General features: G+C 32.9%; 1 protein-coding gene across 1 annotated transcript in view; it reads left to right on the top strand.

Moving 5' to 3' along the window:
• The window catches only part of LOC145258227 (FAST kinase domain-containing protein 4-like), a 49,240-nt gene that overhangs the window by 15,142 nt on the left and 16,191 nt on the right, over nucleotides 1-17,907 (top strand). Inside the window, exons 2-3 of the mRNA XM_080116178.1 lie at nucleotides 1,746-3,229; nucleotides 14,441-14,571. Of these exons, the coding sequence (XP_079972304.1) occupies nucleotides 1,765-3,229; nucleotides 14,441-14,571 (1,596 nt within the window). The 5' untranslated portion in view covers nucleotides 1,746-1,764. The remainder of the gene's footprint in view (nucleotides 1-1,745; nucleotides 3,230-14,440; nucleotides 14,572-17,907) is intronic.

Genomic DNA, 17,907 nt, shown 5'->3' with positions numbered 1-17,907 from the left:
CAAACTGATTGAATCCAAAATTCGACAATTTTTATACTAACTTTGGAAGGTTTTCATTGGTTGTTTAGCACAGCCGGTGATTATAAAAATGATTGGCGAATCCACTGGTCTCATACCCCCAAATAGTAGTCAAAAACAGTTTACAGTTTAAAAACTAAAAATCTAAAGTTTATCTCTAAAAAGAAAATATGAATAATTTCAAAATGAAAACTGTCACATCAGCTACAAAAACAAAATATTTGAAATTTTAAGAAATTAAAAAAAATCTCTAGAAAGATAAATATCAATTTTCTGGAAATATTTCAAAGATAATTAGTCAATTAAAAACTTAAGACACTGAATAAAAAAATGTACCTACATTTTACTAAAAATTGCATAATTATTCATAATTCTCAGCTTTGAGAATTTTTTTTTAAATATCGACCCATATATTAACCATTTCATTTTGTTTTAAACAATTTTTTTATGTATAAAAATGTTCAAAGTTTATTTTGCATCAAATAAAACTTTTACGTTGTAAAAATATTTTTGGTGTATGGAAAAACAATATGGCCGGCAGCCCAAAAAATTGAATTAATATTTCATTCATGAAAACTTTAAAAAGTTAATTAGAATTTTATTTCAGACTAATAAAAAAATTAAGATCAACCAATTTTATCCAATTTTGATCAAAATAGATGAAATGTAAACAAGATTGTGTACATTTTCTTTGTTTGATAATGATGGATGGAAGTTCAAATATAGTTTGTCTATTGTAGTACTGTACATTCATAGATTTTCAAGTTGATCTTTAATAGAAATTATTCCACTTTTGAAATTATTTTTTACGGAATGACGAAGTATTTATTAAACATCTAGGGTGCTTTATTTTCATTAAAATTTTTATTTAAATTTCATGCATTTTTTTTTGTACATGAAATTAACTTTATTTTTGTTTACATATAACATAATATATTTTTACCGAGATTTTCAATAAATTAATAGGTTCATTATTTTTTCGTTAATTTATAAATAGTAAAAATTTCATTAAAATTTATTGATTTCCTGAATTTTGGTGAATTTTTAAGTAAAGAAAGATCAAAATACTTTTACGTTTTGGGGATCAACCATTCAATTTGCACATACCTAGTTATAACCCATTTTGATATCAATATACAGAGTTTTGCAACAAAATCTGACACTTCATTCACTCCATGGGACTGACTTGAATGGATGAAAACACTGCTGGGCACCCCTATGTCTTGAAACAGAACTCTTCCGCACATCAATCCAAGTAGCTACTCAACAATGTTCCTCATCACTGGTTGGGGACTGCAACCCCCTTGACTATTTTTTCTGGACCATGATAAAGACCAAGACTAACAAGCATGCCCACAGCATAGCTATCTGAAGACTGCCATCACAGAGGTTTTTGCTGTTAAAGACAAGAACCTAATCGCCAAAATTTGCAACATTTCATGTTTGCCTTGAGATGGTTGTCTTTGAAAATAATGTAGTATGTAACTCTAACTGCATCTAAATATATCGTCGGGTCTCTGAATATACAAATTTTGTTTCTGCGTATTTCGTTTTCTTTTTGTCAAGTGTCGGATTTTGCGGTAACATTCTGTAATAGGATAGGTGGAATGGAAAAACTTTTGCATTTATTCTGTTAGATAATTATTTGTTATTTATTGGATGAATATTAAAAACCTATTTAAAAACAATTATATAACTTGATTATTATTTCTGTTGTCTCTTTGTAGTTCCAACAGTTCTTTTTCTATGCTGACCATGTGGAGACAGCCCTCTGCATTGCAGGCCTATGCACGGACAGCCTATCAGTGTCACCGTCGGCATCAGTGCCAAATACCCGAACTATGCAAGGCTGGAGGTCTGATGGTGCACCCGATCCCTCCCGACTTCTCAATGGTAGATAACAGTGGAGTGCACAGGTACGCTACACAAGCCTTCAAGGCCAAGTCAAGTCTCCGCACTGGTAACAATCACCACCATCAGCAGCATCAGTCTCATCTCCATCAGCAGCAGCAGCAGCAGCAGCATCCGGTTCACCATAACAATAATCCCCACAATAACAGTATTAGTGTCACTAGTACCCGTAAGGTGAGGCCTGAGACGAGCACCATCTATATCCATAGTAAGTTTCAAGATGTGGTCACAATTGAGTCGTTATTGGAGCAGGTGAACTTGCAGTCGCTCAGTGTACAGGATTTGCCACACTTTCTTCACAAGATGAGCCAGCTTGCCCCACACCGACTCGACTTTGATGCCATCCTAAAGGACGAACGGTTCAACAGGGTGAGTACGATGCTTCACAGTAATGTGCGGGCACTGAGTCCTAGCAATCTGCTCTTGTGCCTTGAGGCCCTTTTCCAGCTGACTGACAAGGACACTTACCTGATTGATTCGCTAGAGAAACAGGTACAGTGGCTCCTCTGGAAGATGTCCATCACCAGTCTCATCCGCACCTTGGCTATCCACAAACAACATCAAGAAACGTCCCAGCGGAAGAAGATCCTTTTAGAGACTCTTGGTGTAATAGAGAAACGTTGGGTCGAGCTGTCCAGCCCCAAGGACCTCATCACTCTGATGTACATCCTAGATGACAACAGTAAGCTCCTTTTCTCCAAGGTTGAGGCCCGTGCCCTCGATCTGGTTGAGAAGATGGACGTGAAAGAGCTCTACCGTGTGACCTACCTGCTCTCGAAGCGTAAGCATCGTAACACTCCGCTAATCCGGGCCCTGACCTACCACTTGAACAAAACGTCCCTTAGGTTGAGCAACATGCATCTTGTTAATCTGTTGTACGCTTGCTGTAGCCTGAAGATCTACGACAATCATCTGTTGAGCAAGATGTCGAACATGCTTGAGAAGAAGGTGCCGTTCTTTGAGAGCAATGTGCTGCTCTTCTCCATTCTGACGTCCTTTTCAAAGCTGCGCTGGCACCACACCCCAGTGCTGGACGCCCTCTTCAGGAAGATTATTTACATTCAGAAGAGCCTCAACCCGAAGGAGATTGGTCAGATCCTCATTAGCTTTTCCCATTTGGTCTACGACAACAAAGACATGGCGGCTATTCTGCCAAACCTGATGCCACGTCTAATGACGCTTCAAGAACAGGATCCCATGCAGTGGCTTGAGATTGTCTGGTGTTTGGCAGTTCTTAGACTTTGTGACCATGAGACCGCGGCTTCCGTATTGAATACTCATTTCTTCAGAAATTTAGAAGGTGAGTTTCATTTTTGTTTTTCAGTTTCCTCCTAGGCATGAATCCAAATAGTACCCTTTGCATTCTAAGTGTCTTGTCTGGGGGTAAAAATGAGTAGAAGAAACAAAAAAAGCTTTTTTTTTTTTTTGTCTTTATTATACTAATGAGTCATCAGCAAGGCTAAAAGCCTCTCAAGGCTAAGAATTAATGAGATGGCTAGATTGACTGACAGTTTGATGATGATAAATATTATGAGAGGATTGAAAATGATAAAATGAATGCATGAAATACGAGGACAGTTCATGACAAGTGTTATCATTAGATTTGAAGATGACCATGTTGTAACCCTCCGTTCCACAGATGGGAAGGGTTATAGTCAAATAACGTACCTCCTAACTTCTGACGAAAAGCGGTGACAAGGCAAATCGGTTCCTTCACTTTTTTATCTCCTGTACATGTGCTCTTTTTATTATCATGTTTTTCTGATGATTCATTTTTTTTTATTTATAATCGTTGAAAAGTTTTTTTAATTAAGAATTATTGAAATTAGTTTTACTTTTTTAAAGAATTATTGAAAACATTTTTTGCGCTCTTTTTTTTTGTTGTTAAAGAATTTTTGAAAATGCTTTTTAAAATCTTTTAAAACTTTTTGGGGAATATTATATATTGGATGCATTTCTTTTTATGGCGTTTAAAATTTTGTTATTTTAATTTCAATAATTTCATTTTTTATTTTGATTTCAATGATTTTATTCTTATACTCTCATATATAAATTAAAAAAAACTTTTATTTTTAAAATTTTGTTATTAAAAGTGCAAATAAAGACTAATTGTGTTATTTTTATCTGTGTAATTTTGTTAATTTTTATTGTATATTTTTCAATAATGTCCTTTTCTTATATTTTATTCTAATAAATTGCTTAACAATAGAAATACTGAAAAACAAAAGTGAAGGAATTGATTTGCCTTGTTACTGCTTCTGGTAGCAGCCACACTGGAAGTTAGGAAGTACATTAGCTGACTATAACCATGGGAAGTTCTTGAAAAGAAACTCTGTTCCTGGCAATCCCATTAAAGTACATGGAGGGAGAAAGGTGATCAACAAGTTCTTTCTGTGAATGTTTTAAACCAAAGATTCAAGCTGGGTTAAACAACTGTCGTGAAAATAATGATATAGTAGAGAAAGACTAGCAAGGTCTATTTTCTGAGAAAAGGGTTGTGGAGAAGTAAAGAGAGTATCTCCCACTAGATTGGGAAACTGATTTTGTACTCTGTTAAAACAAGAAAAAGTACTTATTGTTGACTTGATGGTAGGTAAGTAGGATCGAAACCAAAGCCTTGAGGTGAAGTTGGAAAATAAAATGTGAAAAAAAAACATGACACGTTAATCAATCGGCCAGCAAGAAAGAGTTACTGAAAGACGTTTGAATTTATTTAAGTAGGAAGAGAATTGACAGTTGCCCGCACCTAATGATTAATGACGTCAAGTGAAAATCGTGGAGTTAACATTTTCTGCGAGCGTTATGATGACGTAAACAATAGCTAGTCAGCAGTTAACATTTTCTGCGGGACAGTTTTTAATGGGGTCAATAACTCGCTTTGTTTGTTTTTACCGAATTTTTGGGAAAGCCAGCTCCCCATTTATTTGGGGAGTGTTCAGACGAAAGCCATTGTTTGATATGACGCTAAAAAAGCTGACATTGACCAAACGTTTACATCGCTTTCCGGAGACTACCAAGAACTGCCGATTCGAATCCAGTTTCGCTTTTTTATACTGAAAAGCGAAAGATACACACAACGATCTAAAAATCTGGAAAAAATAGCGCGTGAAAGTCGGGGAAAATTAAATACACACTTCGTTCGTAACTCTTAGATATTATCATTTAGACAACATATAAAAAGTTTTAAGAAGGAATGAGCCGACTGAGAAGTCCAGCGAAAAAAGCCTTTTACAGACATACACAAAAAGCGAACATACATGTACACATGTTCGCTTTTATATTTATAGACTAGCGGGGGTACCTGGCATTGCCCAGGTGTTTGGAGGTGTGTGTGCTCTTAAATAAAAAAGAAACCGGGGGGGGGGTAGGATCGAACCTGAAGCTCTGAGGCGAAGTTTGAAAAAAACATGAACCATTCGGCCAGCCAGAATGAGTTACTAAAAGATGTTTGAATTTATTTAAGTAAGAACAAAATTGACAGGTGCCCGCACGGAAGTCGTAGAGCGTTACGACGGCGACGTAAGCAATAGCTATTCAGCAAATGAGGTCAATGACTAGGTTTGTTTGTTATAAGCGAAGTAAAAAAAGAAAACATAAAAACGAATGTTATAAAACTTAAGCAGGGGGGGTGGTAATCAAAACATCGAAAAAAAAAAAACACAAAAAAAACTAATGTAAGGCAAACGAACGATGTTAAATGTAAAAATCGAAAAAACAAAAAAGAAAACAGAAAAACGAACGTTAAAACCAAAAAAAAAACATGTGAAAAATGGCTTAAATAAGCCTGTTTCAATATTAAAATTAAAAAAATCGGTGGGTACCCAGGTGTTTTTGGGTGTGTGGTCGGGGGTGGATAAGCGAAGTAAAAAAAAAAACAGAAAAACCAACATTACGTGAAAAATGGCTTAAATAACATATTTAAATTTAAAAAATCAAAAAAAAAAAAAAAAAAGAAGACATCTGACACCACGATTCGAACCCAAAACGTTTAAATAACGAACCAATGTGCTAACCAACTGAGCTAACGCGACGTACATGAAATTAAGTCAGTTCTTCAACTATTTAAAGTAAATCAGGTCATGATATCATCTGGCGCATGTGTAGAACCGGTCGTCATCACGAGAGGACCGTTTTTGTTGACCCCCCCCCCTTTGGAAAACGAATGTTCATTAATTATTAATTTTTTATATTTTTTTTTTGTTTTATTTTTTTACATAGGACTTGATAAGTGGTGACTCCTATGTAAAAAAAATAAAACAAAAAAAAAATTAATAATTAATTATTGAACATTCGTTTTCCAAAGAAATATGCAACTTGGTTAACCTTCATGTAGTCGCTTACATATCCATGACTGAGTATATTAAGAAGTTTGTTTTAATAACTTTGAAATAGAAAAAGTAGGTTTTTAATTTCAATGTCAAGTGAGAAAAAACTCAACTTTTAGGTGTACTAGTAGATGTACCCGGCTTTGCCTGGCATTAAACATAGTGTTAAATTCCTTAAAAATGAGACATGTGCATGCAAGTATTATGTTTTATTTCTAAACAATTCACTTGTAAGTAATAAAAAAAAAATACTTGAGCTGAGATCAAAACCTAAACCTAAAACAGTGAGTCAAGTACGATAACCATTATGCTAGCTTGAAAAGTGTTTTTACACCTACTCATTCTTAACATAAAGTGAACGATTTGCGCATGCGCAGTTGTAAAACAGTTGATAAACGGATAAAAATCTGACGACAATCGGGTAATAATTTTTCAATTTTTACTTCTTAGCATTTTTTAAAAAAATTTTTTTGGATCAAAATCGATTAAAAAGTTTTCCACATGTCTGAATACCCTATATACCAAATTTCAAGTCTGTGGATCAAAAATTTATTGAATATATAGGTTGAGAATTGTCCTCACACGCACCCACATTCTCACTTTATATACATATATATATATATATAAAATTTTATTATTTGGATTTGGAAAGAAGTAATTACCACCCAGTTTTTAATAGAATTTAAAATCCAAATGCTTAGGGCTCAAAAGCTAACATATAAACAAACACAATGATTTGTTTTATTTAGATTATTTGGAGTACCGTTCTTATCTTGATTGTTATTCTCACAATGTTTCTGCCAATGTAACCTCCTACCTTTTTCAAGTGTATGTTGTCGAACTCTGGAATCTGCACTGAACCTTTTATTGAATCCACAAAGAAGATCGGAGGTTACATCGACCAAAAAAAATAACATTGTGAAAATAACACCTAAGATGAGAATAGTAGTCCGAATAATTCAAATGATATGACTTATTAGTCCTCATCTAAAAAATTCAGAAACATAATGTTAAATAATTGTTTTAGGTGTGATACCTGGAGCATTTTAGTTCTTATGTTTTTAAGGGAGGTGGCATCTGATCAACACTGCTGGGGTGGCATAAAATATGATAGTGGTTAATATTAAGACAAGCATAAACTTTTGGAAGCAAATTGATACAGTGATTGCAAGAAGTTTAATAACTTACAAGCAATGGAGTTTTCAAACTGGAGATTAAAAGCATTTTTCTTTGATATAGCTTTGAATGTTGAAAAACTTACATATACAGACATACATATATATATATATATATATATATATATATATATATATATATAAATCTTTACATACACACATGCAGGTGTTGTATGTCATTAAGTAGAATAAAAATAGAAAAAAAAAATGAATGAATGAATAAGGCCTAAAGTTCTCATTGACTTTCACATTAAAACAACCCGTTATCTCTTTTGGTTTGTGTCAGTTTATGCTCCATTTTTAATAGAATTTTTTTATTAAATGTTTTTTTTTTATTATTAATATTTGGATTATTCAAACAACATTTTTCATCTTAGATACTATTCTCATAACGTTTCGCCTGATGCAGCCTTCAACCATCTTTTGGTGCATCTTTTCGAACTTGCGAATCTCTATGGAATTTTGATCTGAACTCTTTATTTAATTCACAGGGGTAGATTGTTCTCATTCCACCAGCCATGACCGAGTAAGTAATTCTTAATTATATTTTTAGTATCACCTATACTGAGGATTGAACCTATAACTTTTGGAAGACTGATTATTGGCACTTTGTTATGGCAAAGATCTGTGCATACAATTCTAGTATGAATTTTGGGAGTCTTGAATCTATTCTTCTTTTAGATGTGAAGTGTTGCTATTTATTGACTATATCATCATTCGTTTATCTTTGGCCAGGTCTTTATCCTTTTTTCTCCCTAATTTTTTCCCATGGCCTTCCTCTGTGAACTGAACCTGCTACCTCAACTCTTCTATATTTACTAACCTAAGAACTCTCATCAATTTGTCCAACTCTATCACTCATATATAACCCGGCGTTGCCCAAGTGTGTGTAGATGTGTGTGGTTGTTAATGAAAACCTAAGAATAAGCGAAGTAAAAAAAGAAAACAGAAAAACAAACCCAGAGGGTGGGGGGTGGGGTAATCAAACCACCTAAAAAAAAAAAAAAAAAAAAAAAAAAAAACTAACGTAAGGCAAACGAACAATGTTAAATCGAAAAAAGAAAACAGAAAAATGAACGTTAAAACTAACCCCCCCCCAAAAAAAAACGTGAAAAATGGCTTAAATAAGCCTGTTTCGATATTAAAATTTAAAAAAAATCTGTGTTTTTGGGTGTGTTTAGTCGGTTGAGGTGTTAATGAAAACCTAAGAATAAGCGAAGTAAAAAAAAAAACAGAAAAACGAACGTTACATGAAAAATGGCTTAAATAACACTGGTTCAATATTTAAATTTAAAAAATCGAAAAAAAAAAGAAGACATTTCACACCACGATTCGAACCCAAAACATTTAGATAATGAACCAACACTCTAACACGACGTACATGAAATTTAGTCAGTTCTTCAACTATTTAAACTAAATCAGGTCATGACGTCATCTGACGCATACGTAGAACCAGTCGTCGTCATGAGAGGACGGTTTTGGAATTGCAATAAAAATGGATTGTTTTGGATCAATAGGTCAGGGAAAGGCAGAGGCAAGTCAATGCAGATATGTGTATGATTGCATTCCATCATTGTCACCAACTGCCATACCAAACCACCATGTTCTTCTATCTTCACAACCGACGCCTGATTGTAATAACTTGTTTTGTAAGCACAAAGACATTGTATTTTGTTATTGAAGATGAGAGATAAGAGTGTATACTTCCATACGTATTTGAAAAAGTGAAGCTGATAAAATTTATACATACGTTCTTTACAACTGCTTGTAATATCACATTTATATATATATATATATATATATATATATATATGGGGACTATATAAGCCCTCCTTGGGTAGAGCACTGTCATAAATGATTTTGCGTTCTGCTTTATTTGTGTAATACGAAGATCTTTGTAAATAAACAAATAAATTAGGCATTTTAAAAGTTGCGGTCAAATATTTATATAAAAAGACATTTAAAGAGATCATTTCTGGGTCAGAGGGTAGAACTGCTGACTAAAAACTAGATGGTTAATGGTTTGATTCCTGGCTTGGGATGGGTGCTAGTCTAGCCACAGTGAAGAGCTTTGATAGAGCGAAACAGTCTCTCTGTGGATGACACACACACACACATATATTAGTCCTCGCACGAAAGAGCAGGACACAAAATGTTTTAAATAATAATAGAATAACAATAACAAAGACTTTCGCTGGCGAGGACTATTATTGGCCGTAACCAGTTATACAATCCTTTTGAAATTTTCATCTCTATTTTTCTCGTTATGTACTGAATATTTGTTAATGAAACCTATATGAAATATGTTCCTTACTAAATTTTAAAGATTTTCTATTCTGAAAGAAGTTTAAAAAAATTTAATCTAAAAAAGTTATTTTAAAGTTTTTGTTAAAAAAATTCAGATTTTCTCATTATTCAGACCTGTATTACAAAGAGGGAGTTGCAAAAAATGAATTGTGGTGTGAGGAGAAATACAAACTGAAACCGAGAAAATATTTAGACCTGTAATAATACAAAGAGAGGGTTGCAAAAATGAACTGTGGTGTGAAGAGAAATACAAACTGTAATAGAGAGAAGGAGAGTTTTAAAATATAATCTTAAAAAGATAAGATACAAGTTAGAAAAGCATTTCATCCAAGGCATGAAAATTGTTAAACAAAATGTTTTTACTATAGGCTTTAAAAATAAAGGTACAAGATTCAATTTGAAATTTATTTGTCTTCAAAGTGCACTTTTATAAATTTTACTAAGTAAGGTATAAAAATTTAATTTAAATTGAATCAAAAAATTATCTTGGATTTATTTACTGTAATGTACATTTTGTGGCACTTTAAAAACATTATCTTTCATCTAGCAATTAATGATATAGATATAAAATTTTCAATGATTTTTTTAAAAAGTGCAACAGAATGTACATTACATAAAATAAATCCATGTTTAGAGGTGTGTGTGTGTTGGGGTTGGGGGGTATATCAAAACAAAAGAATAAGTGTAGTAATAACCCTGTTTAAATATTATATAAAAAAAAAACGTTCAAACTTCTTAAAAAAATTGTTGCCCGGGTGTTTGTAGGTGTGTGTGTTGGGAAGGGGGGGGGTTAAAAAAAGTTTTCGTAGGTAGGTAGGATCGAACTCAAAGCCTTGAGGCGAAGGTGGAAAAGAAAGTGTGAAAAAAAACCTGACACATTACCCACTTGGCCAGCAAGAAAGAGTAACTGAAACATGTTTGAATTTATTTAAGTATTAAAAACGGAATTGACAGGTGCGCGCATTTAATGAGGTCAAATAGAAATAGTGCAGTTAACTTTTACTGCGGGACAGTTTTTTGGGTTTGTTTTCCCAACTTTGGCTGGTTTTGTTTCCCCAAGATGTTGGGACGAGAGAAACCAGCTCCCCATAAAAAGGGGATTGTCCAAATTGAATAGCAATTGTCTGATATAAGGAGTTTCCTCCGCATTGATCAAAAGCTGATTGCTTTCTGAACGTTCTCGGCGTGATTGCCGGGAACAATGCCGTAGCTTCGAATTAGTTTTGCTTTTATACGAAAAAGCCAAATCAACATGTGAGAAGCCAAAATAGCAATAAGTTTGTAAAAGTCGATGTAAATAAATCTAGACACGACGCATGTTTGCAAATCTAAGCGATAGTAAGCCTCCCCCTAGAACCCCAGCGAAAAAGCCTTGGACATACAGAAACTCTTGCACACGTTTTGCCTTTTATATATAGGGATGTTTCATTGGCATTCGATCCAGTTGTTAAGTTGACTTATTCACTGACCTACATTACATCCAAAACCATTGTGACCAATGCACAGTGTTGCAATAATATATCTATAAGTCAGCGAGAATTTCTTAAAACCATACAAGAAATTATGTTTCTGAATTTTTGAGATGAGGATTGATAATTATTTAGATTATTCGGACTACTATTCTCATCTTGAGTGCTATTTTCACAATGTTTTGCTTGATATAACCCCCGACCTTCTTCATGTGTCTCTTATTGAATTTGGGAATCTTTCTGTCAAACTCGAGAATCTGCATAGAACTTTGAATGAAACTCTTTATTTAATTCACAAGGGTAGTATGCTCTTGTTCCATCAGCCATGACTGTTTACATTTCATATGTTACGTTTGGATAAACATGTGCGAGGTCAAATTTGATTGGATATGGCTGAAATTTTACAGGGTATATAAACATAGAAGTTTATCTCTACTGGACTTTGATTTATATTTTTACGACTACAGGATGCAAAGTTACGACTGAGCAAAGTTAACGAAAAATATTTCAAAATTGATAAGACAAATCGGCATATATCATCCATTTTCATATAGATAATAGTTTCAGAATTATTTTCATATATAATATGTAAATATTTAATAATTATTAATTGTGCGGAAATTTCTTTAAAATGTTATCTTCTTTAGAAATTTAAATCCGCTTCAAGGGAAAATGGCTCGCGATGCGCTAATATACTGACCAGTGTTGAGTTGACTAAAGTATTCTCTTAAAAATAGAAAACTGTTTTTCTGCTTTCGTTATACCATACATTACGACCATGTAATCCCTACAGCCACCTACCTTGAAAATGCTGCCGTGAAACCTGACATAGTTGTATGGAATAAGTCAGAAAGAGTGGCAACCTTGGTTGAAGTGAGTGTCCCTAATGATGGAGGTCTGAACAGAGCTGAAAGAGAGAAACAGACCAAATACCAAAGTGTCATGTATGATATGAAAAGAAACTGGAATCTTAAGGAGATATCAATCATATCAGTTATCATAGGTGCCACAGGGCTTATGAAGAAGAACCTGAAGTCCTACCTAACTAATATTCCTGGTGAACCAAGTGCAAAAGAGATCCAGACAATTGCACTTAAGGGAACAATGAGGATACTAAAAAGAGCTCTCGGTTGGTTTCAATAAAAAGCAGGGTAGTGAGATTTGGGAAAATCTTTGTGATTCGTTTTTGGCCAGAAATTTGGCTGTTAAGGGGTCAAAGTTCAACGATTTGACCTTTGAGAACTCCTACCAAACTCTGGGTCTAAACACTTGAAATTTAACTTAATAACTTGATTTGAGCGCAAAACAATAAATGTTAAGGGGTCATAATAAGGATCAAACTTTTAAAACATTTTTCCTCTGCGGTCTCTACCAAATTATTAAAGACAATTTCTGGTCTAAACATTTGAAATTTTACATAAAGGCTATTCAGAGATACGGCAAGCCTTTTAATCGGTTTGGGTCGGAAATTTGAGCTACAAATATATAAATGTATGTATGTATGTTTGCATGTCTGCCTAAAACTTTCGACAGAGGCGATGGATTTTACCAAGATCAGTATCGTTTTGAAGCTCAACCCTTCAGACAACAAATACAGAAAAATTGGCTAAAAACATTAATTTCTTCACCCTCAACTAGGCACTTTTCTACAGGGAGGGGTTGCTTTATTCGCCGCTATTTTCGAAAGTCATCCCCTCATTTCGATTGTCTAGCCTTAATTTAAACCTACATCACTTTCAGTTTGGCGGTGGTCGTAACAACAAAGACGTCATGTTTTTTTCACATTCTTTTCCTCCTTTGCAGTACGGGTTTGAGCCTGCCTTCCTACTACCACTTTTTTTTTTTTTTTTTTGGCTCAACACACACCTCCAAACACCCGGGCAACGCCAGGCACCCATGCTAGTATCATATAAAGTTGATTTATTTAACTTATTTTTTAATCTAATTTACATTTAATTTATTTTTAATTATTAGTATAACAAACATCCGTTGCGTTTAAAAACAGAAAAAAAATTCTCATTTAACCTATGAGTTATTTCCCTTTAAGTTATGAGATTTTATTTCCCTGTTTTAATTTCATAGATGAAGATATCTGTTTTATGCTTCCAAAAATACAAAATATGATCAACTTTCAGGAAAATCGTAACAACTTAGGATATTTGATGTACCTTGAAGCGTATGCGACTAAAACCTCTATCCAGCAATATGTTTTTTACCCTGGCAATGCTGGATATGTACAGCTAGTATAAGACAATGCTGCTCAGATTTTATAAGTTGGGCCTAAATAGCATATAAACTGGCAAATCAATCTTTGATTCTGACTCATCAATTTTTATTTCTTATTGTTGTACCATGTTATTGGCAACAGACTAACATATTTTACTATAATTTATTTTTTTAATATTTAATCCGATCTGGTAGTTTTTTTACATATAGAAATTTTAAAGTTAGACAACGGTTGTTTTAAAAATTTATATAAGAGGTTAATGTAGTTTGCTTGAAGTTTAGTGTGTACATATAAACATAATTTATTGAATGCAATACAATGCAGAGGTTTAACGGATCGACATAAACTGAAGCAAATAAAGACATAAAAGTGGAATGAGCTATGCAGATTCATGTTTTATTAATACGATGTATATGCATTTTTATATTTTCGTACCCGTCTATTTGTTGTTGAAAGAAAAAAAACAAACTCCAAAGTATTTATAGGATTTAAATTTCAATAATTTATAAGATTTCTTATTGATTTTATTGTGAAACTAATTTTTTGTGTCTGTCTGTTCGTCACTTATAGACTTCAAAGCCACCAAATTTGATATGAGTCACTCATAGCACTACTATCACTAACAATATTACTGTTACTACTAATAATACTATCACTAACAATACTACTAGTACGACTAATACAATTACTACTACTATTACTAACAATATTACTATTATTACTAATAATATTAATACTACTGTCACTAAAAACAATATTACTTTGATTGAGATTGTCGGACTGACTTCCTCATCTTGGTTGTCATGAGGAAGTCAGTCTGACAATCTCAATCAATGAAAGCATCTCATCTCAAAAATACAGACAATAACAATATTACTATTGCTACTATTATGACTAATACTATCACCAATAATGTTACTACTACCACTACTGTTAAGAAAATAAAGTGAGAAGATAATAATTGTTATTCACTCATTTTTAATTGTTTCTTTTTTTTTTTTTTTCCAGGATTGGATCCTTTCCGAAAGACGTTGGGTCAACTGCGAATACTGAACATTGCTGCTGCTGTTCGGCATGACATTTCTTCATATAATGGACCCTTTTTACCTGCAGATTTCATAGACCAAGTACATTTACAGGTAAGCTAGAATTATACCTATGCATAATACTGCGACGTATGGATGAAGTATCTAAATTTGTTTTCAATTTAAACAGAACGAAAACAAATACTGTATTTAATAAATTAAATAAAAATAATAATAACACCAGTTTGATTTGAAATGATAAAAATTGTATTGGAAGTCATCTGATGATAAAGGTGTGATGTCACCCATCTTCATTAAGTGACGATGGAACTCTGTCCCCTATAATATTAAATAGCAATACACGTGAAAAAAAATTTAAATGGCTTAAAATATCTCAATAATGACATACATAGAAAGAGCTTGATAAGCTAAGAAAGAATCTTTTTCAATTTTTAAATCCGATTAAAATCAAGGAAGTTATGACTATTTTTATGCCCTGCACATTTGGATATTTTTCCCTCTTTAAGACCATATGCATTTTGTCACATTTTTTACACTACTTTTTCAGTAAAAATGTTATATCTTTGTTAAAACACAAGATTAAGCAATGAAATTTGCCATATAAGTGTATTTTTGTGCAAGAAATCAGAATATGCTACTGAAAATCTCAAGGAATTGCAGCATATTTATGTGCATTTACTGCAGATAATTTGAGACCATTGTCTCAAATTATCTGCAGTAAATGCACATAAATGCCATAAATGCCATGTATCCATTAAAAGAAAAAAGTTAGAGAATTCAAAGCTGATTTTTAATGCATTTTATGTACAAAAACCTGAAATCTAAATCTAGGACTGTTTTAAAATTAATATATTGCATATATATATATATATATATTATTTTTTTATGGGAGATAAATCATGTACACTTTTCTTTTAGGAAAAAAAATCTTTTTTGACGCTTATATGTAGCTTACAGAGGAATTTTGTTTGATGTGGAGCTTGCCACTTGGACTTAGCATTATTGTTAGGGCTAAAGAAGGTTTGAGAAGAACGTTTGCCACTCATACTTACGGTTAAAGGTAGGATTAAGGGAGTTTTTTTCTGTTTTTATTTTTTTTTTGTTAAGAGGGCATTTTAGACTCATTGTGAAACTTTACAAGAATTATAACAAACAGCCAAAAATAAATGTCATTTAAAACAAGTGACTGAACTCTAACAGAAAACGTGACATTTGAAAAAGTATCAAGAATTTTTTGTCCACCTATTTAAATATTAAAAAAAAAAAAACTTTTGCAAAAGCTGACAAATAGTTTGCAAATTTTAAATGAATTTCATTTTTAATTACATTTCATGTCTTTTTCTACTGTTTTTATTAACTTCACTGACTTTTGGAAAAAGTATCCTTCTTACAAATATTGAAATATCGATTTTGCATTTTTTTCTTTTTTTGATAATTGGATAGATTAATCTTCATTCGATAGTAATTTGATAATATTTTGATAATATGCTTCATTCGATAATAATCTGCTTGTCCAGGACTATTTTTTTTTTTTTTTTTTTTTTTTTTGATATATAGAAATCTATATACATACAGGACTGTGAAAAAAAAAAAAAAATAGTCCTGGACAAGACGTTAAACTGTATCCATTTTATTTGTATTAACACTTTAACCTACTAATGTGTAACTAATACTTTTGCTGAAAAAAACAAAAAAACTCTTTGTAATTTTCCTTTTCGACAAAATACTTTTTGCATGCTTATTTTAAGGCACGCAGAAATTACAATTGACTTTTATTTTTTGTGTGCACATTAGTTTTCTTTCTTAATTTTCAAAAATGTCCTATCTTTTTTTTGCATTGTTTTCATTAACAAAAAAAACAAAAAACTCTTTAAACAGGTACCTATTGCATGTATGTTTATTTTTTTCTGGAAAAAATACTAAATTGGCTGGACTATTTTTATCGTATCCAAGAAATATATCTCTGTCGGCTTTAATATTCAATTTACTCTTTTTATCTATATATGCGAAGCAAGTTGAACCAAATATATGCATTCTGCTTAAATTTGTTTTTTTTACCACAGAAAGATTCATATGGATAGCGTTTTGTTAAAGCATCTGTTGCGTATATAGGTTGCCGCCATAAGTGCGTACGTTCAGGTTTTTAAGTAGTTTTGATTCAATGAGTAGGCATCTTGCCATTTCAAAAAGTGTCCGCTACGCACGTTCAGCAGTCCCGTTTTGGTGTGGCGATCTAGGAGCTGATGTTTCGTGCCTGATATGATGGCTAATTAGTAAAAGTTCAAAGTCTTTATTGGTGAATTCTGTACCGTTGTCAGAGCGAATACACTTGACTTCACCGTAGGGAGCCATGTCGGCTAGATATTTTTTAGTTGCTAGCAGGGTATCAGATTTGTTCTTTAAAAAGTAAACCATTATTAAACCTGAATGGTCATCTACGAAATTCAACAGATATCTATAATGTTCTCTGGCCATCGGTTCCACGGGACCGTTCAAGTCACAATGCACCATTGATAGGATTTTTTTGGCCTTTTTGTCTGGTATCTTGCTTTGATAGTTTGTCATTTTCCCTTGCGTACAGACGTCGCAGTTGAAGTTTTTTGATGTTTGTATTTTCATTCCATCAACTACAGTCGGCAACTTTTTGATATCAGGAATATTGCAGTGTCCAAGAATTTTATGCCATGTCTGTAGATCATGGCAGGTGGTTTTCGATGGGACTATGCTATTTAAATAATATAGTCTTCCGTTTTCTTTAATGTCGAATACAGTTCCATTCGGGTATACCAGTTTTGATTTATTGGGGCTAAAGTTTATATTTGCACCTTGTTTTGTGGCAGCTTGTACAGAAAATATATTTTGTTTAAATTTTGGGATTAGAAGAGCGTTTTCTAGAATACAGAAACAATTCACCTTTATTGTTCTTTAGCGAGATTTTCGCATCGCCTCTTTTCAAAACGATATCATTTACTTGACTCCCGTCAGCTAGTTCTACAAAATGATTTTGTGGCTTAAAATTGGGGTGAAAATTGATAAAATCAGATTCCTTTGTAATCACATGTGGCGTGGCCTCACAATCGACAAGAAAATTATTATTGTTTGTTGAAGCATTAAACGTACACGAAAATAAAAATGTATGTTCGCTAACAGAGCTCTCTACATTTTTAATGGAGTTGCCATTTTGAATCCTGTATCTACATTGGAAACTCTTGTGATTAGGTCGTCCACAATTATAGCAAATAATTTTTGTACTTAGGAGAAAAATTGTTTTTGGCAAAGTTGTGGTTTTTATTCTTGGCATGGGTATAATTTAATTTTGCGTATTTTTAAATTTCATGACATTTGTGGATTTGTTTTTTTCTGTGATCATTTTTTCAGTTTCTTCGTAACTTCTGAGTGCTACCTTGAATTGGTTAAAAGTCATGGGTT

This window comes from Euprymna scolopes, chromosome 33 (genome assembly GCF_053919585.1).
Source record: "Euprymna scolopes isolate OS-2025 chromosome 33, ASM5391958v1, whole genome shotgun sequence".
NCBI lineage: Eukaryota > Metazoa > Mollusca > Cephalopoda > Sepiida > Sepiolidae > Euprymna > Euprymna scolopes.
This window is presented reverse-complemented; position numbering and strand designations above follow the sequence as displayed.